The 24,521-nt window shown below is 38.6% G+C and overlaps 1 protein-coding gene across 1 annotated transcript in view; it reads right to left on the minus strand.

The window, feature by feature from the left end:
- The window catches only part of LOC123520500 (octopamine receptor beta-1R-like), a 167,538-nt gene that overhangs the window by 115,277 nt on the left and 27,740 nt on the right, over positions 1-24,521 (minus strand). Inside the window, exons 3-4 of the mRNA XM_045282802.1 lie at positions 4,701-4,839; positions 3,060-3,229 (exon numbers count right to left, since the gene is read on the minus strand). Of these exons, the coding sequence (XP_045138737.1) occupies positions 3,060-3,229; positions 4,701-4,839 (309 nt within the window). The remainder of the gene's footprint in view (positions 1-3,059; positions 3,230-4,700; positions 4,840-24,521) is intronic.

Here is a 24,521-nt window from a genome sequence, read left to right on the forward strand (position 1 = left end):
AGGCAAACAAAGAGACAGGCGGATAGATCAGAACAAAAAAGTGTTGAACGAAATTAAATTAAATACGAACGTCAATCAATACCTTGGTAAAATCACACACACACACACACACACACACACACACACACACACACACACACACACACACACACACACACACACACACACACACACACACACACACACACACACACACACACACACACACACACACACACACTATTTACCTGGAAGTCGGCCAAGGTTACTCGATTCATTTCCCAAGATTTGAGCACCAAAGTTTGTCAGTGGCGGCAACTACTTTCCCGCTGCAGCCCCGCACCACGTTTTCCTTGATCAGATGTCACGCGAGGCCTCAGTTTACAGAATGGAACGTTCGGTGTTGCAGGATGGCGAGAGATATACAGGACTAGAGAAAGGAAGGGACGTATGGTTGATGGAAAATGAAAGAAAGGGAAAAGGTGGGCGGACTGAAGGTGATTGAGGAATTGAATGAGGAATGAGAAGATTTATGTTGGAAGTGGAGAAGGAAGGAAAGGCAAGATAAAAGGGAAGAAAGCCAAGATGGGAAGAGGGAAGAATGTGATGGAGGAAAGATTATGGGAAGGGAGGGAAGGTGATGGTAAGGGATTCGTGGAGAGAAAGAAGGAAGTTGAGGGAGAGATGGAGAGTAAAGGCAGATGAAAGCGAGAGCGAAAGGGAAGGATTTTATGAGAAAAAAAAAAAGGAAGAGAGTTGGTGAGAGATAGAGAGAGAGGAAAGGAAAATAAAAGGGAGAGAGGGAAGGAGGAAAAAATACGAAATTAAATGTCCTTCTCTCAAGATGCAGAGAAGACAGGAAAATGACTTCACGAATCAATACAAGTGCGGAGCGTTTTTTTTTTTTAATTTTTTTTTTATTTAGCTATTTTGACTAGCAAGTAAGAAGAAATCTCACTTTATTCTTACTCTTTCTCTTCCATTTCTTCCGTGACTTCATTTAATAAAGCTCTTATGATATCTAACATGCTATTCCCTTATCTGTTCACTTTTTTAACTTGTTATTATCATTTCTTGTTTCTTAATACTATATACTCATAATATGCATTTTTTACTAACTCAAACTCATTTAATTTTCTAACCTTTTTCCATTATATTATTAGTTGAAGCACACACGATACCACATCCTCTCACTCATTCAACACACTTCTCCCTATCTCTGTTTATTCTTTACCCTTCGGTCCTTACCTTATTAAACCAAACACTCAAACTATCAAACCTTATCACTCATTTCCCACTGCCACATTTCATATCCCTTTCCCCTTCCTGTACCGTACAATAAGAAAAAAAGAATACCCTTAGATAAAAACATCTCACTTGTCACTCATTTAGCAACTATCTTCTCCCTTCAACTTTTTTTTATCATATTAAACTAGACACATCAAACCATACCACTCATCAAACTTCTCAGATCCTCTCCTTTCTTTACCGTACTAAAAAACGTACTCGTAGGTAAAACACCGAACTCCTTCACCCTTTCCCACGTCTTCTTTTCTTCTCCTGACCCTGTTTTTCCTTAATAATAGCAAGTTTTAAGGTCAATTCTAGATAGCGTCTCGGGGGATGTAGGCCAGACCCGCATCCTGGTTTTAACAGTGCATGAGTACCATAACGAGGAGCAAGATGACCCTCGTGTCCCAGTTTCGGAAAGACAGTGACTCCAGCTGATCTGAGGCAGCGTTTCGTGCCGCCAGCGTCCCACAGGAGCCAGGAAATTACAGGAAGAAAGATGGTGGAGTGATAATGGCGCGCACTGATAAGGGAAGAACGAGAGAGAGAGAGAGAGAGAGAGAGAGAGAGAGAGAGAGAGAGAGAGAGAGAAATCAAATGAGGTTTGTCACACTTCATTACGAACAAAATAGACAAATCGTCTCAGACAGACAGACAGACAGACAGACAGACAGATGTGCAAAACGTTGACTTTTAAAAGTAGATAGAGAAAAAAAAAATAGGACTGAGACAACGACGCAAATAATGAAGAATAAAGATGATGGACGATAGACAAATGAATAAGTATACAGAAAAGTAAAATGATAATGAATGCAAATGATGAGAAATGAAATACTAACGAATAAAAGTTTGAGCTAATTAGATAAAGTAGAATAAAGAATACAAAGTAAAAAAATGGAAAAAGTGCAAGACATATTTTACTTGCGAGAAAAAGAAAAGAAAGAAAACCGAGCAAAATGGAAAGACAAACTAACACAGGCAAAAAAAATGTTGAAAGATAAATACCAGAGCAGCAAATGAGCCAACTTTTTTTTCACATCCTTTCTCTCTTCTCTCCTTGTGTCAATTTCCTTCAAATACACACACACACACACACACACACACACACACACACACACACACACACACACACACACACACACACACACACACACACACACACACACGAAAAAGAAAAATGTAACCGAGGAAATAGTCTTTACATAACTGGTTGCGTGATTTCTCTTTGCATTTTCATTACTCTGTTACGCTCAGTTTATAATTATTGTTCTACGTTGTCATTGCATCCTTACATTGATGACCGGGAAGTCTTTCAACGTAGACAAGGCCCAACCTAACGTTGGAACTACTACCCTTTACCAAAGAATAAACAAACAGAATATTGTATTGATCGCTGAATATGTTTATCCTTCATATGAAAACACCGATTGTCCTGATTGTGAGAAAAAGCAATATAATGTATGTGGATCCGATAAATCTTGCAAGACGAAGAATGTGGAAGGAAGCTCATAATGAGGAACAGATTACGGAAGAAAGCTCAGGATAAAGCTGAGATTTCAGAGAACTCAGAATGGTATAGAGAATACAGACGAAAACTCACGATAAAGGAGAGATTACGAAGAAAGCACAAAATGATATAAATAATACTGAATAAAGCTTAGAATGAAATAGAGAATACTGAAGAAAATTCAACATAATATAGACGATACGTAATTAAGCTTAGGGTGAAATGGAGAATACCGAAAGAAACTCGGACGAAATACATTAAAAGAATGGGATTTTGTACTCACCGAAAGACCATCATCTCTTGACGGTCGGCCTCGCGGTAGATCTTGAAGTACATGACGAGCATGATGATGCCGGGGATCCAGAAAGACACGCTGGAGCTCACCACGGCGTACACCACGTTCACTTTGAACTCGCACAGGCCCGGCGTGGTGGCCTGGCGGTCCAAGTGCTCCTGTGAGGCGCGGAGGAGAGAATGGTAACTGTGAGAAAACGATGGATAGATTGATTATTAGATAGATAGATTGATAAAAAAAAAAAACATGAATAGAAATAGTGACAAAAATGCAGACATGCAGAGTGACCGATTGACGAAGTGGTTTCCTAACTGACTAACTGACTGACTGACATTATTTGATTGATTGATTGATATACAGACTGACAGACTAGCCGGCTAACCGTGATCAATCAATAGAACTATGGATATGCAGGTAAGTAGAGAGATAAGAAAATGGATTGATTGAAAGAGGAGCGTTAACGAGGGTCATATGGCACAGAGAGAGAGAGAGAGAGAGAGAGAGAGAGAGAGAGAGAGAGAGAGAGAGAGAGAGAGTGAGTGAGTGAGTGTGTGTGTGTGTGTGTGTGTGTGTGTGTGTGTGAGTGTGAGTGTGTGTGTGTCTGTGTGTGTTTCAATCAGGTTGCAATTACTAATGATGACATCGACAAGTAAGCCGAGACAGGTAATAATGAGCAGGATGAAGATAAAGAAAAATCAGGAAATATTGAATGCCAGTCTTGATAGTAACAATGACAATAATGATGCAGTAATAGTTATAATAATGATAATGATAACAATAATAATAATAATAATAATAATAATAATAATAATAATAATAATAATAGATAAATCATTACGTATTGGATGAGAGAGGTACTGAATAAATGAGACAAGTTTGTAATTGAATAGCAAGAAACTTATTAATTAGCAGGATGTACGTGTATATCGTCACACACACACACACACACACACACACACACACACACACACACACACACACACACACATACACACAGACACACATACACATGGATGGAAATGAAATTCGTTGAAGAGAGAGAAGTACATTTTATAGGAAATGTGAAATTGAAATGTTGAACCGAGCAGTTAAGCCTTGGAAGAGAGGAAAGAAGAGATGGAGGAGGAGGAGGAGATGGAGATGCAGGAGGAGGAGGAGGAGGACAAGGAGGAGGAGGAGGAAGAGGAGGAGGACGAGGAGGAGGAGGAGGAGAGGGAGATGGTGGTGATGGTGGAGAGAAGAAGAAAGGTAGCATTACTTATGTCAAGGAGATAATCTTGTCGGTATTCTTATATCCTTGAAATATGCGCAAATACTTTCATCTCTTGATTTCAGTAAATATTGCATGTAATATAGTAGTAGTAGTAGTAGTAGTAGTAGTAGTAGTAGTAGTAGTAGTAGTAGTAGTAGTAGTAGTAACAGTAGTAGAAGTAGCAGAAGTACACATAGCAATAGCAGTATCATTATTCAAACCATCACCAAGAACGTATTGAACTATCAGGAAACCACACACACACACACACACACACACACACACACACACACACACACACACACACACACACACACACACACACACACACACACACACACACACACACACACACAGTGCTGACAGAGATGGAGTACCTGGGTCGTGTACCATCCCAGGAAGATTGGCAGCACTGAGATGAAGAAAGGACTGAGCCACGCCACGGCCAGCATCAGACTCACTGTTCTCACCGTCATGCGTAGCGGATAGTCCAGGGGCTGCACGATGGCCGTGTATCTGTAAGGGGAGAGGAAGGGAAGGGAAGGAAAGGAAGATCAATGTGTGCTAGGGGAGCTGATGACTATGAGTGTGTCTTAGCGCCTATTAATCAAGGTTGTTACTCGTGTTTCTAGGGAAGATACAAGATTTGTTTTTCTTTTTCTTTCGTTTTAGATCTTTATCACTTCTACTAATATTATATTCGTTTTTCAGGTTTATGTAATAGTTTAGTTGAACACAAATTAGATCAATATAAGTCGCAGGATTGTTTAAGGCACTGGATTACAGAAATAAAAGTGTCTCACACTCTTATAGTCGTCCTTTGTCAGTCTTATAAATTTATTAAGATGAACACGTAGAAGGAACAGGAATAAGGACTTTTTTCTATCCGTGTCACAGAAGTATTTGAGAGGTTGGAGTGCGAAATTTTTATTTTTATTTATAATGTTTATTTAGCCAAATTATTTTCATTTTACAAAACATATGAATAATAAATAGGAAGACAATATTTATAATGTTAATAAAACATATTTTACTGGCTGAGCCTGTTGAGAGTAAACTCTCTTAAAAGGCTTCTTAAATGACGGTGTAAAACTGCTATGGTTGTCTGTTATTAACTTTGTTAATTTGGTTAGATGAGTTTATTGAAGAAAAGCTAAAAGCTTTCTTTTAATGCTCACTTAATTATTTAAGAGATTGGTATGAAAATGTGTCTAAATTAAGGAGGGTGGTGAAAGTTTTTCTTCTATCACTGTGACTTTTCTTCCAATTTAATAAAGTCGTCAAGGGCAAGTTTGGACGATATTTTGTAAAGACGACAGTAACAGCAAAGAAATAATCTAATAATGTAAACTTATCTGCACCTGTATTTATCATTGTTTTTGTTAAAAGCTTTTATTCAAATTAAGTGTCTTACTACCTTGAGCATGCAAAAGATTATGTGTGTGTGTGTGTGTGTGTGTGTGTGTGTGTGTGTGTGTGTGTGTGTGTGTGTGTGTGTGTGTGTGTGTGTGTGTGTGTGTGTGTGTGTGTGTGTGTGTGTGTGTGTGTGTTTAGGAATAATGATATTGTTTCTGAATATCTGAGTGTACGGTAATAATCTATTATAATTTGAGCTTAATGATATTTTTCAGTGTGAGGTTAGAGAATAAATACCTCAAAAAAACATCAACAATAAAAGACACAAGAGCAATTAAAATCTGGTGTGATGTAGTTATACTTTTGTTCAGTAAAATAACTCAGGAGTACTCGAGCCAGTTAACAGGTGTCACTTTGCCAGCAGCTGCCACTGCGGTAATTGGTGTCAGCGTACAGGAATAATGGTATTGTCTTCAAAACACCAAACTGGACTAGAATTTATGTTTAAACGTTTACCTTGTAAAGAAAGAAACCCAGACACAATACACACCACTCGCGCCACGCCTCCGCGCCGCCCACTGGGAGACTCAAGTTTGTGGAGGAGCCCCGCGGCAACTCCTCGTGCTAAACAAACTGTCCCCTCTCAGCCAGGACTGCGGGACGAAGGGTTATTTTTTCTCTCTTTCCTTTTCGTATTTCTTTTTTTTCATTTTCTCGAATGCTTTTCAAGGTATTTCGCTTGACACCAGTATTTTATTTCCAAACATTTCAATATGTCTTTTTTTTACTTGATAAATTAAATGTACCTCATTCACCTACTGACCTCTTCCTGCAAACGTTCGCTGTAAAATACATGGACTTAAAGCAGCCTGAGTCGAGCGTGAGGTGCGGGTCGTGCCTCACAGACCCAGTCGAACGGAAAACAAATACTACTCATCATAATATCCCACCTTGGTCAAACAGCGGGCACGCGTAGGATAGGACACTCGTGGCAAGGTGAAGACCAGCGAGGCCTTGATATTTTTCTGCACTGATCTGGTTTTATTGCCGTAAACTTCGCCGCTTTTCCGCGCCATCACTCGCTGGGGCTCCGCGTTTGGGAAATGACTTGTACAATTCCCGTGTATTGATGTTAATAATGAATTGTTTCTTTGGTTGTCTTCTTAGACTTGTAGTAGGACAAAGTTTTCAAGAGAGAGAGAGAGAGAGAGAGAGAGAGAGAGAGAGAGAGAGAGAGAGAGAGAGTTAAGACATCCATCAAAATCTTCCTTCCCTTGCAGAACATAAATCATCATCCTTTGTTTTCCTTCCCACTCACTGCCTTATTTCAACAGCAGAAGGAGAAGGACTAGATATAAATGCACACAGACATGGAGTAATTTTGTGCTCTTTGAAGATACACGTACTTTCATCTTTCTTCCATCCAACTTCTTTCTTTTCTCCTACACGCGCATTGGTCTGTCTTCTTCAACAGTGAGACGGAACCAGAGAACCCAGAGTCTCAAATCCTGTTAAGAAATAGCAACCCTCTCTGCTCCTTGATGCATGTTTCCTTCCCTCTACGACGTGAACCCTGCGTGTGTTATCTATCGGAGAGAGAGAGAGAGAGAGAGAGAGAGAGGAATACTATTTTTCATGTTGAATTTACTCTTTCCTTGTTTTTTATAGTTAATATTGATGTTCTTATCACTGTTGCTTTTGTTCTTTTTCTTGTCATTGTTGTTGTTGTTATTGTTGTTGCTGCTGCTGCTGCTGCTGCTGCTGCTGCTGCTGCTGCTGCTGCTGCTGCTGCTGCTGCTGCTGCTGCTGTTGTTGTTGTTGTTGTTGTTGTTGTTGCTCTTGTTTATGTTGTTGTTCTTAATCATTACTCTTGCTGTTATGTTTTTGGTGAGATAGACTAACAGAGACAGACAGACAGACAGACAGACATAGACAACCCAAACAGACAGATAGCTCAAAACAGGCAGACAGCCCAGATAGACAGGCAGCCCAGACAGACAGGCAGCCCAGACAGACAGACAAAGGAAGAGAGTGAGGCTAGGTAGGGAAGGAGGGTAATTTTTTCCATTCAGGGCAGCAGGCCTTGCACGCTCACACGCTCGCTATTAATGTTGACCTAAAACACAAAAGTCTGCCGCTACATTTTTAGTCTGCACGCGTATGAAGCAGAGAAAATAAAACGCAGTGCAGGTGGTTGTAATATTCCGTCATGCAGTGCGTGAAGAAAAATACATAATAATATGTCTTGCCTTCTATACGATTAATGGCGAAAAAAATAAGAACACAAAAAGATGGGAACCTGCAAGAAGTCATCACATCTATACGTGGCAGTCCTTTCACGAAGCATACCTCCCTCCTCCCACTTGTCGTCCCCATCCATAAATCAGTCTAACCGTCTTTTAAAGCTCCCTAATGACTCATCACTAACAACCTGACAATTGAGTCCGTTCCATTCAACTATTACTCTGTTTGAGGAGAAATTCCCCAATATCTTCTTTTTTAAATCCTAACCTTATTATCCTTTAACCCATCAATTTTTGTGCTATCTTGATTACTGATCCTGAGATTTTTGCTTAGGTCATCTTTGTTGAATCCTCTATAGTCTATACCGTTAAAGGACTACCAGTGAAGGATTATCAGTGAGGTGTGTGTAGTTTCTTCCTAGCCACTTGTTTCTCACTCCTTGTATCTCTGAAATCTTCCTTCCTTCCTCTCACTACTGTCCGGTTTATGCTGTCTTGCCATCCATCCTTCTCTCACGGGCAGTTGACCTTATGCTCTTACCCTTCATTTAATATACACAGAAAATAAAATCTTCAATGGTTTACTTGACTGCCTAAACACACTCTGTTTGCTCCTCACATTATCACCTTGACGCGCTTATACCACCACCACCGCCACCACCATCACCGCAACTACTAAGACACTGCATCCTCACCATTTTCTCCCCCGTCAGCTCCTGTCATGCCGCCTCCTCACATCACGTAGTACCTTCTGCTCCACGCCTGCACCATTACACCTCAGTATATCAAGGAGTGCAGCTGTTCTTGCATGTATATATGTATTGGGAGGAGAGAGAGAGAGAGAGAGAGAGAGAGAGAGAGAGAGAGAGAGAGAGAGAGAGAGAGAGAGAGAGAGAGAGAGAGAGAGAGAGACAGACAGACAGACAGACAGACACAGACAGACAGAAAGGGGATATATTTCTTTCTGTAGATCTTACTTAACTGTGTTCGTCCGTCACTGTCCCTAATAGCTCAGTGCAGGTCAGGTTTTCATAAGGACGCCCCACATTTGTGCTGAAAAGCTGTCTGATGAAAGGGACGCAAATTAAATAATCCTCGTTTTCTGAGTCTGGCAATGATTCTGAAAAAAAGCAAGTAATTAAACAATGCATTGGGGATCTTGAAAATTACATTGAGATGCTCGAAGTGACGGATGGACGTAGAAACAGACATGACAGATCAGTAAATGGGCAGAAGAGCAGAGGAGTGATTGATTGATTTTTTTTTTTTCATATATATACTTATCAATCTGTGTTCTTCTTTGTCTGAACGCCACTCGTCTCATTATCATTTGTTGCATTTCAAGACGCTTATCCTCCACTCTGGAATGATATCTTTTACCTCGCCTTGGAGACTGGCACCGTAGTGGAACCTTTTTCTTTCGTTCTTTTTTGTAGTTAGTGCCACTCTGGTATAAAGAAAAGTGCCTTGCTACACTTTTCTTCTTCTTCTTCTTCTTCTTCCTTATCATCTGCCTACTCTCCATCTTCCCCCTCCTCCTCCTCCTCCTCCTCCTCCTCCTCCTCCTCCTCCTCCTCCTCCTCCTCCTCCTCCTCCTTATCATCTGCCTTCTCTCCGTCTTCCTTCTCCTCGTCATCGTCCTCCTCCTCCTCCTCCTCCTCATCATCATCATAATCATCACTATCTCCATCATCTTCACCATCACTAACTTGCATGACTTTCCTTCAGAATAAAGGGTTTTCTTGGCAGTGAGGGCGAGGCTTGACAAACAACAGGACGTCTCGACAGGTGGCCTACACACACCATGTCAAGGAGGCGAAGTTAGAGCTTAAGGTTATAATACTACATGTGTCGACTTTGAGACACGTTCATGCATCCCTTCCCCCCCCCTCTCTCTCTCTCTCTCTCTCTCTCTCTCTCTCTCTCTCTCTCTCTCTCTCTCTCTCTCTCTCTCTCTCTCTCTCTCTCTCTCTCTCTCTCTCTCTCTCTCTCTCTCTCTCTCTCTCTCTCTCTCTCTCTCTCTCTCTCTCTCTCTCTCTCTCTCTCTCTCTCTCTCTCTCTCTCATCCAATCATGTAAAGGGTGCTCAGTTGCATTTAAAGAGCTGGAAGTTTAAAGAGAAGAGCCACACGCGTGAAATTACTCTTAGTCTCATTTCCTGCAAGAGCTTATCGCCTTGTTTGTTTAGATTGCTTTTATTTTTTGTGTGTGGTGGGATGTGGGTGAGGGAGGGGATAATATGATTTGCCTTTATATAATGAGAGAATAAAGGATTTTCTCTTCAGTTCACACGCATAACTTAACATTAGATTTGTGCAGTTTATTGTGTTGATCCTGAACTTTCATTTAATGTAACACTTTGAGGTTTATTTTATCTATTTGCTTTCATTCTCCTTCACTTACTTATCTATTTCTAGTGAAACATGAATATAGACACTACTAAGTCACATTCCACGTGTGGGTCAGCTTTACGTGGCATGACTTTATGTTTCATTCAGCTCAAAAGAATCGCTGCACCGTGCCTGACAATAACGGTGGTGAGAAAAAATACTGATGCTAATTCGCAACACTGGCTTATCGACAGCTTAATGCTCCCTCTTCCTTGTCAGTGCGTGTCTAGTGTGTGTATTTTCACTCATCTTGGCTTGTGCTAGATGTGAAGGAATAACACTAGCTCATCCACAGCTTTGTGTAACCCTCCTTGGCAGTGCTTGTCTGGTACAGCTTAATCGCTATTATTTCTGCTTGTGCTATATGCTGTGAAGGAATAAGTCTTCGAAGTGACAAATGTTTCAACTAAATAAATTTCGTGACTACTAGTCATCTTGGGTGCCTAGATAACTATCTTATTTTTATTATCAAAGCAATCGGGTCTAGAAATGAATTTTGATGGATAATATTACCGTCTCCTTAATTGTACACAAATATGTGAGCTTGTAATGCTAAACTAAAATTTAATCTTTAGAAAGAATTCCATTATTTCATTTGCTAATTTGTTCATTTTTGTTTTTCTACAAACCCCAAAAGTTACAAATCTTACATTGTATTACATTGCATTAATCGCTTTTCTATGATATTGACAACGTGGTTATAAGAAATGTAAAAAATGCTGAAAATTTCTCCCAACAAATTTGCAATTTCTTTTCGGGATACAATGCACATATATAGGCTGATTGATTGACTGACAGACTAATAAGTTGATTGGTTGACTGATTTATTGTTGAGTTGATATGGTGACTAACCGACTGACTGACTTATTGACTGATTCACTAACTGACTGACTGACTGAATGATCGAATGACTGATGGAATGAATGATTGATTGAATGATTGATGGAATAATTGATTGTTTGATTGATTAACTGACTAACTAATCAATTCACTAACTGTCTGGCTGGTTTCCGGACTGACTGATTAACTAACTGTCAGGCTGGCTCTGCGGGGCCACAACACAAAACACGGTCACATAACCTGCATGCTATTAACGTGGACTCATAGACTACACTTGCTCTTACAGTTGATACTATTTACCCAAACGGAATTACTTTTCTGAACACTCAATTTATGACCTTAAGAACCTGCCACACAAAGGTACAACTAAGGCGATGACATGCGATGGTTCAGCGTAACACCAGCGACAGGAGAACAGGCACGCCACTCGGGATACCTGGCTGCTCTCACATTTCCTGCCCTGCTTACTGCTTTCTTTGTTTTTTCCAGTTCCTTGAATTGTCCTTAATTTTGCTCTATCTCAAGTAATTGTAGTCGACCTTAGTTTTACTTTCTGTGTTAATGGCATCTTCTAAATAGCTTTTTTTTTTTTTTATGTTATGGCCTATAGCGCCTGTAAGTATACTTGAAGAGTATGTATGGGAAGCGCAGGCAGTTTTATTTATAGTGGTACCCATATTAAGGCCGATATCACCACCCAAGCGCATCTTCGGTGTAACCATCTAGAACTTGGGAATTATGGTGACAGTATGTGGTGGGATTCGAACCTACGCGTGGACGTCTGCCTGATCCCACGCTCATCACCTTATCCACTACGCCAACGCCTCCCTGATTTGATAGTTTTTTTTTTTTTTTTCCAGTTACCGTCTTGCATAAAAACATTTCAAAATTATAGATAGCATGAAATCAGGTTTCATATAGAATGGCAAATGAATGTAATGGACTCAATTATCAGGTTGTCATTAACTAGGGAGCTCTAAAAGACTTGACAAACTTATAATTAAATTTGACAGATGTAAATAAGCAGGTATGTTTCATATGAAAACTGCAGCTTTCATTATTATTATTTTCTTTTCAGTTCATATGTGCTTATCCTTTTAGCAATGTTTTATTTTGGGATGGATCGTCTCTCTCTCTCTCTCTCTCTCTCTCTCTCTCTCTCTCTCTCTCTCTCTCTCTCTCTCTCTCTCTCTCTCTCTCTCTCTCTCTCTCTCTCTCTCTCTCTCTCTCTCTCTCTCTCTCTCTCTCTCTCTCTCTCTCTCTCTCTCTCTCTCTCTCTCTCTCTCTCTCTCTGAACGAAGTCAGTTTCAGCGATTATCAAAATATGATCTAACTTTCCTTGTTAATCGCTTTAAGAACTGCTTCCTATTGAGGGCAGCAAGCATTCCCCGTCACCCTGCAGCCACCAAGGCTTAGATCATGTTCGGAAGTCTTTGACGTATTAAATATTTACCGTTCATGTTTACTCCTTCATTTTTCCTTTAGTCAGTTAAGCTTCGTGGAAATGCTCTCATGACACGGACACATATAAAGACGCGTACACACACACACACACACACACACACACACACACACACACACACACACACACACACACACACACACACACACACACACACACACACACACACACACACGAGGAATTACAAACAGATTAATGTATTAGAAAGAGATAAAAAATACTAAACAGAAATTAGGAATGTTTTATATACTTGTTCAACGGAACGCAACTGCAAGAACAACAACTAACATTTTCTTAAAGTAAAATGCACTAATAAAGAATCATATTTTCATTTAATGCAATTCCAACAATGGCTAAAGCTTCCCACTATAAACGAAGAAGTGAAACGGAACTTCAAGATCAGCTTTGATTTACTGAGCCTTTCAACTTTGCAGCTTGCGCCAGACCGGACCATTAAGGCAGAACACTTGGTATCATTAAAGCCAGGCGATGTTTTAGTCTCATGAAGGTCGCACTGCATGACCTTTGCCAGTCACCTGCTGCGTGTTGCGTTTAAGCCCACCACGCTACATGAACACGACCGCTGCATGTAAAGACCTCACATGCATCCACAGCAAAACGAAATGAGACGATAGATGAGAATGTAATGCCTGTGGTGGAAGGAAAAAAAAGGTAAAAGATAATGTAACGTTCATGGAGGGAAATAGTAAGGCAATAGATGAGAAATGTGATGCTCATGTTGGCAGAAAACTGTACAAATGTAACGTAAGAAAGAAAATCAGCAGATGGAAATGTAATATACCGACGATAGAGGACTAAAGAACATCGAATGAAAAATCTAATGTTCTTATCTACCGCATGAGTTTAAGTTTCTTTTACCAGGAAATGTTATGCAGCTTCCTATGTGACTTTGGTGTTTCTACAGACGAAAATTGTCTAAATGTACTTATAATGACAAAGAACTTAAAAAAAACACTGTATTTGCCTTAAACACTTTGAAATTTGCTTGAAACTACAACAAAACCATTAATGATGATGATGATGATGATGAGTAGGAAGAGGAAGATAATGAGTTTGTATTTTATATGTAAAGGAAAACCTGTTAAGAAAAAAAAAATTAGGGATAAAAAGCCTCTTCAATATCCGCTGCTAAAAACGTGATTAGAGAAAGGTAAAAATAGGATAATCAAGAAACACTTAGCTTGTATCACGAAGACATAGAGGCACGTCTATATTCTTGATCGATCTATTCAATACTACAGCATCAGTTTTGTTATGATGTAAATGTAAGAGAGGAGCTAGCCAGGATTTAACGATTTTTAAAGTGTAAAGTAGCTAAAGAAAATGAAAGGCTTGCTGATAACGTCGCTTCCAGGAAAATAAAAGAAGAATCAAGAGTTAATCAATATTACTTCGTATTCAAGTGGTTAAGAATTATCGGGGTACGTTTTCACCTCATTTTTAATTCATGTCTTATATTTTGGTGAACTAACAGGTGACCAGTAACCATTGAGCTGTTAAGCAAACTTTCTTATCATCTATGCAACTTTTCAGACTTATTTCTTTGTAGTACAGTCTCTTAATTTAAGCACGAAATTCTATAGATAAGTAAATAAATTAACCTCATATTTTCTTTTGTCTTGATATCACGCAAATAATTCATTACAGAGGTCTTCGTTATAGTTTCAAAAGTGTCAGCAGTAACATCGTTGATTTCGAATACTACTTGATACCGTACCCAGGCACAGCTTTTCTTATCGTATCTTTTCTTATTTATTTATTTATTTTTGTAATTAACTAATAGCCCACGTCATGAACTATGGAAGCTGCCTGTAGTGCTGAACCTTGATTTTTAACCCACCACTATACAATTAACAGACACAGCTTATCTCATCGCATCTTATTTACTGAGAGGTAAATATATTAAATTTAAAAGATGTATATAGTACCAAGCATTGATTTATGAACGCCGCTTTACACTAAATAAAGACAGAACACCAAACACCCGCAACATCCAAGACTTAACTTCGCTTCAGTAAAACAAATGGAACTACATTAGCCAGACTTGATCCTCTCATTAAGAATTTTCCCTCATTAAGCATTTTTCCTCCCTCAGCTCTTTACAGACCCCAGCCATTTGCTCCTTTTCGTACTCTGTCTCGCTGAAAGAAAGAGGTATTCACTCGCTGGCCGCGGATAATGAAGCGCTCAACATTCGTAGCTCCACATCAGTCCCATGCCGCGCCTCGAGGATGTCAAGAGAGAACAGGGAATTATTCATGAGCCAGAAAACGTACTGGTTAATTATTAGGGCTATTTCATGACACTAAACCTTCACCCTTCATATAGGAAAGAGGCTCCTGTTTCACACACACACACACACACTTCATCTCTTTAACCCACCCACCCTCCCTCTTTCCCTCCCTCCCTCTTATATCAGTTCACTTCCTTAACACGCAAGCAAAACAACTCCTTGAAAACTAACACGACGCCCTATCATGTCTCGCGTCCCAGCCATTGCTCCTTGTTGCTTCTCCTTGACATACATTGAGTTATGACGCGGGCAAGGTTTGGTAGTCACGGTCACGTCTCTCAAAGCGCCATCATTCCCTCGGGTTCTTAATCCTGAGCTATGAATAAGAACAAGTGTGGGAGGGAAGTTTGTTTGCTCACTCACTTGCTGCTTCGCTATTCCGTGAGAGGAGAGGAGTAAGGAAGTGGGTGAAGTATTTATATGGGTCAGTTTTGTCATCTTCAGTGTTCTCATTAAGAGTTATTACTGTGTCTGAGTGGATGTCTGTCTCAAGTCTTCTTCTCGACTCTCTCTCTCTCTCTCTCTCTCTCTCTCTCTCTCTCTCTCTCTCTCTCTCTCTCTCTCTCTCTCTCTCTCTCTCTCTCTCTCTCTCTCTCTCTCTCTCTCTCTCTCTCTCTCTCTCTCTCTCTCTCTCTCTCTCTCTCTGTATTACAGCTTTCCACGGGGAGTTTTCTTTCTTTCCCTCCATCTCACATTCTCTTTGCCTTTCTTACACTTCGTATCCTCAGTTCTTTGTGGCTATTCAACTTGAGCTGCCACTTCAAGGCCACGTTCTTTCTCTTATTGCAACCGCAGCCATTATGTCATTTTTTTCAGTCCATGGCGTTTTAGTTTCACTGTTCTTTGCTCTGAGTGTTTTCAAATTTACTGACGGAAGATTTCTTTAACGAATTTTACTTGTATATATATTTTTTCCTCTCCAGTAATCTCTTGTCTTTCATGGTTTATATATCTACGGATTAGTTACGCCACTTTTTGTACCTACATGATTTACAATGAATGATGTGTATACGAAAAAACAACAACAACGAAAGTCTAAGAGAGAAAAGATAGTTGCAAGAAGTAATCAAATCCTACACCAGATATTCCTTGTATGGAAGCATGCATACCTACACACGGTAACTTCCTCGCTCATGAATTGATGAAATATTTCTAACCCTTCCCATTAACTCACTATTTACAACATGAGGACTAGGACAGTTCAAGTCATGTAGCATTTTGTCAGTGAAGTAGTTCCTTTTTGCTCTTTTTTTTATATAAGATTGTATGTTTATAATATGCTGTCCGTTCTTCCGTTAATATGAAGCTTGTGTTAATGAACCCCGCGTCCTATATTCTAGAGCATTGAGTGGTGTGTGGACGTGAGCTGGCGAGGGCATGCGATCATCCACCTCCCTGAACTGACTCCATTCCACACAAATCAAATTACCTTAGTGGAGAATTAATTGGGTTACATTTGATAATACACCTATTACTGTTGCTATAACCTATAATCTATTTTCTGAGTGATAGATGAGTATTCAACGTTAAAGGTGAGAGTAGCCCCTTTCCACCACCAAACACACACACACACACACACACACACACACACACACACACACACACACACACACACACACACACACACACACGTAATCATTCTCGCATATCTTAGCATCTACCATTAATCTAGATAGATACTAAACAAGGCATCAATTTCATTATTTTCTATGTGACGTTAAAGCATGATGCTCTGTGTCAACCAAAGGGCATTTATGAATTTACCTATTTATAGAAACAATTATGGCCATTTACTCTAATATGAATGAATAATAAACCCCTTGATAAAGTTCTAAGGCATAAAGAAAGCTACGCAACTGATATTGATTGTTTTGGTAAGTATGTAGAGTTAGTAGAGTAGTAGTAGTAGTAGTAGTAGTAGTAGTAGTAGTAGTAGTAGAAGTAGCAGTAATATTAAAAGTAGTAGAAGTAGAAGAAGAAGAAGAAGTAGTAGTAGTAGTAGTAGTAGTAGTAGTAGTAGTAGTAGTAGTAGTAGTAGTAGTAGTAGTAGTAGTAGTAGTAGTAGTAGTAGTAGTGAGATGTTTATACAGTTGAGCGTGGAGTCACAAAGCAATATCCTCCTCGCCGCCTTCCGCGTCAGGTGCGATGCATAAAACATTTCATGCAATTATTCCTGTCATAATGTATCAAAAAGATTATTTATTGTCTTTAATATCTGTAATTTATATTCAGAAATTGACCTTAATGATAACACTGTAAAATGCATCATCATCATCATCATCATCATCATCATCACGTGTAAGGCGGATCATCCCGTTGGCCTTAATTCGATAATGGATCACAGTTCAATTTCAGGCATGCTTATACTTTTTGTTCTCTCGCATCCTAGAAACATGAAGATGCAAGGTATTTTTCCCTTATTCATTAACACCAGGTGACACTTCCATAGCCAGGTGTGAAGGATGAGATGAGATAATTTTTTTGTGTCTATATTCTCTCTCTCTCTCTCTCTCTCTCTCTCTCTCTCTCTCTCTCTCTCTCTCTCTCTCTCTCTCTCTCTCTCTCTCTCTCTCTCTCTCTCTCTCTCTCTCTCTCTCTAAATTATCTTGTGTCTATGGTTTTGTCTCCATGTTGTGCTGTTGTGTGTCCCAGATTTTCCAACTGACATCTATTTGTGCTTTAGCCATCAAAACAAAGCCAAGTGAAATCAACAAACTGTATACCAAGTGTCATTGTCCTGTAGGTATAAAGACAACAAAGACGCGTGATATAAACTTTCTTGATCCCACTTTTCTTTGTTGCGTAGGTTCGCTTAGAACAATGACACATGGAATAAAGCGCTTTCGTTTCTTCATTTCATGTTTTAGTTCTGTAGGTTGAAAATCAAACAGCAAGCCGAGAATCTGCTATACAAGAGAATTCACCGTGAGGACAAATCGAATCAACACACTTCATAGCCTCTCCTGTGTGTAATATATTCTATTGCTGTCATCGTGGCATTTGAGTAATTGGCACTGCAAAGCACACTGTTGATGGCGATAACACATGTCGATATATTTAAACGCTGGTCTGTCTTCGTTTTTATTTATTTTTTTTAATGCAAGAGGAGAATCTGTTCAAGGGCAGCAGAAATGAAAAAAAAAAAGGCCCACTGGATTGCCAGTTCCCTTAAACATAATAAGATGATGATAATAATGTTTAGATGTTGTGCTCTTATTTATCTTTATTCTAAACTATCTCATCTATTCTTACCCTGAACGGTCTTATTTAGCTCCACCCTGAACTGTGCCTTTATATATGTAAGCCACAGTCTGCATTCCATTACAAGGAAACTGTACAAAGCTGTCATGCCCTTCGTGAAACATGCCTATCTGTTTCCTCCTTTCATCCACATCCATAAATCTGTTTACTCTTCATTTTTAAGCTCCTTAGTGACTCAGCATTAACAACCTAATTGCTGAGATTATACAATTTATTTACCACTCTATTTGATAGCTTGTTTTTTTTTTTCCTTTCAATCAACTCTACCTGCCTGAAAGATTTGTACACGAATCTCTTGTCATCTCTTACGTATAACTTGAAAACGTTAGGTATTATGAACAATCAATCATATCAAGAAATCCCTTGTTAGAATGCCTAAGAGAAGACGAATATGTTAGGATGGCTAAGAGATGTTTATACAAATTAATAACACTTGCTTTCCGGATAGTGTGGAGAGTAATTGTAAGAACCATTGAAGACGTTGAAGTTGATTGATGGTTGTGATTTTAATGTGTGTTGATAATAGTGATTGTAGTGATTATAGTGTTGATAATCGTAGTAGTAGTGATAGTAGTAGTAGTAGTAGTAGTAGTAGTAGTAGTAGTAGTAGTAGAAGTAGTAATAGTAATAGTAGTACTGGTAGTAGTAGTAGTATAATAATAATAGTAATAGCAATAGTCGTAGTAATAGTAGCAGTGTTAGCAGAAGTAGTAGTAGTAACAGTAGTAGTGGTAGTAGCAGTAATAGCAGTAGTAATAGTAGTATTATCAGTATATAACATTCGTCATCTGCATTATTGATTGTGATGTTATTATTGTTGTTGTTGTTGTTGCTGTTGTTGTGTTGGCGGTGGCGTTGCTGTTGTTGGCGGTGGTAGCGGTGATGGTGGTGTTGTGTTATGGCCAGACACAAAGTTGTGGAGGAGTGTTAATTGCTGTGAACAGATGGTGGTGTCAGCACGGCATGAGTCTGCGGTAATTTGGCGGTAACGATAATGGGAGAAGTGATGGTGACGTGTGGTAGTGGTGGTGGTGGTGGTTGGTGATGTTAGTGGTGGCGGTAATGGTGCGTGAAAAGGTGATGATTGTGCTCTCTCTCTCTCTCTCTCTCTCTCTCTCTCTCTCTCTCTCTCTCTCTCTCTCTGGTAAGGCAGTTACAGGACAATAGAGAAAGTTAAAGTGTCTTGGTGACTCTCGCCCTTAGGAGGCAATCCCGACACTCTAAACTCACACAAACTCACTTTTTCAATCTCTCGTGCCATTGTTTTCGCTCTTTTTTGTGTCACTAACTCCCTTTCTTCCTCCAGTCTCCAGTCCTCCCTGCACTCTTGTTCCTTTTGCCAAACGACATTTTCTACCTTTTTTTTTGTTTGTTTTTTTTTTTTTTTTTTTTTTTTTGCATTTCATCATCAATTGTTTTTCCATTATATTTTTTGTTTATTTATTTTATTTATTTATTCATTTATTAAGTAGGCGTACGTGTAACATTTGCTCTGTTCCTTTAACAGGTTGCATGTTGACGAGCCTAAAGACGTGATGCTAGCTTTCCACACAAACTGCTGTCTAATTCATGGTGATAATAATGTGGGTTTTTTTTTCAGTACCAAGACATCGATTTTATTAAACTGCAGATGCCATGAAGGAACCTCACTAAGTTCAAACCATGGATGTTGTGTTTTTAACTCTGTAATGAGATAATATGGTTATTGTCTCCACAAAGAGAGTATCAGGTGAATATTAGAGTGGGTGACAGTATTTATCTTCTTTAGTTTTGTTAGAAAAGGAGGAAAAAAAAAAAAGAAAAAAAAAAAATATATATATATATATATATATATATATATATATATATATATATATATATATATATATATATATATATATATATATATATATATATATATATATATATATATATATACTTTTTCTTTTTTTTTTTTTTACTCTCGTGGAAAGTAAATTGATCTTAACTGAATTGTGAAGGTAAAATATGGTGAGCTTTACCGATACCTTGTTTGATGGATGTGGAAATGGAAGGTCGAAGTAAAATAATATATATACATCATTATGATTGCTTTTATATAGTATTGGCGTTTTATTCTTCTTCTTATTATTATTATTATTATTATTAGTAGTAGTAGTAGTAGTAGTAGTAGTGGTAGTAGTAGTAGTAGTAGTAGTAGTATCATTGTTATTATTATTATTATCATTGTTATTATTATTATCATTATTACTATTATTATTATTATTATTATTATTATTATTATTGTTGTTAATGTTATTATTGTTTTTGTTATTGTTTTTTTGTTGTTTTTATTATTTTATTATTATTATTATTGTTGTTACTAATGTTATTCTTCCTATTATTATTTTTTGAAATTATTATTATTATCATTATTATTATTATTATTATTATTATTATTATTATTATTATTATTAATATTATTATCAGCATCATCATTAATATTATTATTATCATCATTGTTATTATCATTTTTATCATTATCATTATTTCTATATTACTATGATCGTCATCATCATCATCTTACTACTTATATACGGTGTGAAAGGCAGGGATGTTAACGTTAGTGGTGTCAGCGGTAATGTTATTAGTGATGGTAACGGTGGCGATGGCGGTAGTGCTGTTGGTGGTGCTAATAGTGAACACCCCCTCCCCTGTACACACACCTCTCTGACTCCGTTCGTTCCTCCCCGGAGTAACGCAGCGTCCCCAGCGGCCACCCTTATTAAGAGTGTCAATAGCGTTTCCAGGATCACTTTCTTCACCGCCACCGGGACATAATTGCCGCCAATTATTGGATATCGGTACCCGGTCTCTATTTTTTTTTTTTCCTGCTTAATATTGCCTCCTGCCTGGCGTGCTTCCTTTCCGCCCGCCATTCTCTCTAGCAAGGGCTTATGGCTGTTCTGTGTCTCTGTAAACTGGTTAATTGTGCTTAGATGCTCTCTCTCTCTCTCTCTCTCTCTCTCTCTCTCTCTCTCTCTCTCTCTCTCTCTCTCTCTCTCTCTCTCTCTCTCTCTCTCTCTCTCTCTCTCTCTCTCTCTCTCTCTCTCTCTCTCTCTACAGCAAAATTAAGAAATTTCAACACACACACACACACACACACACACACACACACACACACACACACACACACACACACACACACACACACACACACACACACACACACACACACACACACACACACACACACACACACACACACACACACACACACACACACACACACAGTGACAAATGCCTTGTGTAGCAGCTCAATGGGTACATACGCCGCATCATGATCTCCGGAGCAAAATCGCTGGCAGTAAGCGATTCGTTAGCAGGTAACGCCTGTGAGTGGGCGAAGCTGATATGCTCGGTCGGTCACGTGTGGCAAACTAATCTTCTCTCCCTACTAAAACCCGTATTGATTCTTACGATGCCGAATTCTTTTTATTGATTTTTTTTCTTTTGTAAGTAAGAAGAACACTGGCCATTTGCAACAAAATATTAGGGAGAAAAATAAAGCCCACTACTGTGTCAGTCCCAAAAGCATGTTATAGTCTGGTATGTGCAAATAGGTAGCATTATTAGCATAGCGTATAAATTCATTACCTGACCTTGAATACCCATCAAAGTTTTTCATTTGTAAGATAACATAATTATTTGTATTGGTGTAATCTGGTGTGTGGCAAGTAGGGAAAGAGTTTGAAAATACAGTTGATTTGTGAAATTCCTGGATAGGTTGATGAAATTACTAACACAGAACACAAATACGTTAACTTACAGCGATCTTTATATAAATGCTGCCATAATTTTTGTATCTTCCCAAACTCACTCCTGCTCGTCTTGGTTTAATTCAGAGAAATACTATAATATATCAACTGCCTGGCTATTTAAGGAGCTTTTCAGCAGATCAGAGGAGTTAGACACAAAGGGTAATCAGTAAAGATGTTGTAAAGTGTGTGGGACGTTTGCAGACTGTCAACTGTGTGACCTCACACACGTCACGTGTATTCCGCACCTCTAGCTCACGTGACTCCCGCTGACCCTCGTGCCTCTCCTTGGTCTCCTCTCATGTGTTACACCTTGAACTCCTCGTTGTATTTACTCCACCTGGTTGCTCTATAATCAGCATCGTGCTCTGAACCTTTTCTTTGTACCAACCCTTCATTTTTTTATTTAACAAAAGCGTTTAGGGAATTCTGTTCAATAAAAAAAACACCAAATAAAGGGTTGGTACAAAGAAAAGGTTTAGAGCACGATGCTGATTACAGAGGAACCAGTTGAAGTAAATACAACGAGGAGTTCAAGATGTAACACATGAGAGGAGACCAAGGAGAGGCACGAGATCAGCGGGAGTCACGTGACCAAAATGAGTTTAACTTCTTGCCAACTTTGACATTTGTTACTTGAGAGATTGTTTGACTTTTATTCAGCAAAAACAAAAGTTTATGCTCTGATAGCTTTGTAATAATCCATGACTCATTATCATGAGGATTAGTGTTGTTTTGAAAGCTGCTGCAAATTCCCTAAACACTTTGCAGCAGCTTTCAAAACAACACTAATCCTCATGATAATGAGTCATGAATTATTACAAAGCTATCAGAGCATAAACTTTTGTTTTTGCTGAATAAAAGTCAAACAATCTCTCAAGTAATAAATATCAAAGTTGGCAAGAAGTTAAACACATTTAGTTTACAAGAAACGCTAGAACTTTAAAAAGGAAAAACTGCAAATACCATTAGCCAAGATTTTTTTTTATTTATTTACACTACAACTCAACCAAACACATTAGTATTTATCTTTTACTTTACTTGAACACAACATCCAGTTAATAAGTTATTCCTTATTTTTTATATATATTTTATTTTGCGTAGGAGTGCAACTAGCCAAGGACAACAAAGATTCATTAAATAAGCCCACTAAGGTATCGGTTCCCGAACTGAGTCAAAATTAATTTTTCTTTTCTGTGTAACCTTTGATGGAAATTCACATGTATCTCATGCAAGTCATTAGTTAACTTTACCGCGGCGCCTCGTACGGGTTTAACAGATCATGAATATTTAGGCTTGTTGCAACACCGCCAGCTAATGTGTCTCCTTATGTACGTCTTTACGTTCATTATGTCTTATGTCTCCCTTTGTGCCTTCTCAGATGCAGGACGTCTATCGACCTCAGCCGTCCTCCCTTGCTGCTCCTGCTTTGCGTCATCAGAAGGTAGTGTGATCTGTTCGTGAAGGTATGTACGATAATTGCTCCTTTACCTTGCATACGTAGTTGTTTTATTTATTTATTTTTTTGAGGTATTTTTTCTTTTTTCTTTTTTGTGTTTTGTGAGCGATGCTCATATCTATAGTATGGTAAATTTGGTAATATCCTCGTTGATCTTTACAGCGTTTTCGTTTGGTAGTATGTATACATATGTACTATATTGGACATTATTCTTATTTTCTTACATTCACATATTTTACACTACTTGCATTCATTTTTTGCTATTGCGGTTTTCTTTTCTTTCATATATTATTTTCTATTATATTCATTGTTTGCTACTGTTATCTTATTTTTTTCCTCTATTGTGAATGATAATATTGTTTTTTTTTTTACAACAGCTTTGTTTAACTGCTGTCCGCACATCACACCAGTTACTTAATATTGATTGTCATGTGTATTGAATCCCTTATACAGATTTTACCGTCTAACAATTCCAGCAACCACTTTGTATATTTACGGTATCGGACCTGAAAATTATGCGTTAGCGTTTACCCACAGTTCTTGTCAATAGTCGAGTAACGCACCGCATTCACCTCCGCTGTTATCGTTTACTCTAACCTTTTGGTCGACTTGTACAAAGAATTAATCTATTGCCAAGCTTTTTTTTTTTAAAGAGATAACCAAGAGATCAAAGTTCTCCAGGCTGAGAGGAAATACAAGACGTGAAATCATGCAGTGTGTTACTTGGCTTTTCAGATTGTACTGCATGCTTTTTATATGTCCCGGCAATTCTCACCTCAATATTCACACTGGTTAGTGTTACTCCTGGGGCTTTTATTTTTTTTCTATTTTGCATCAGAAAAAGTTACTTGACTGATCATATCCGTATTATGTATTGGGTGTACCGTACGCGCTCTATCTCAAGCACCAGTCCAACATCAACACTTCACGTTATTCTAAGTGCTGTATTTTTAACACTGAATCAGAAAGGTTACTCGGCTTCCAAGACTTAATTATAAGCTTGATGTGTCCAGCATTGCTCACCACGACATTCACATCAACTGGTGCTACTGCTAGGACTTCATTTTCAATCCTGCATCATCCTGGGTCACGCGTGGT

Source organism: Portunus trituberculatus, chromosome 47 (genome assembly GCF_017591435.1).
Source record: "Portunus trituberculatus isolate SZX2019 chromosome 47, ASM1759143v1, whole genome shotgun sequence".
Classification (NCBI taxonomy): Eukaryota; Metazoa; Arthropoda; class Malacostraca; order Decapoda; family Portunidae; genus Portunus; species Portunus trituberculatus.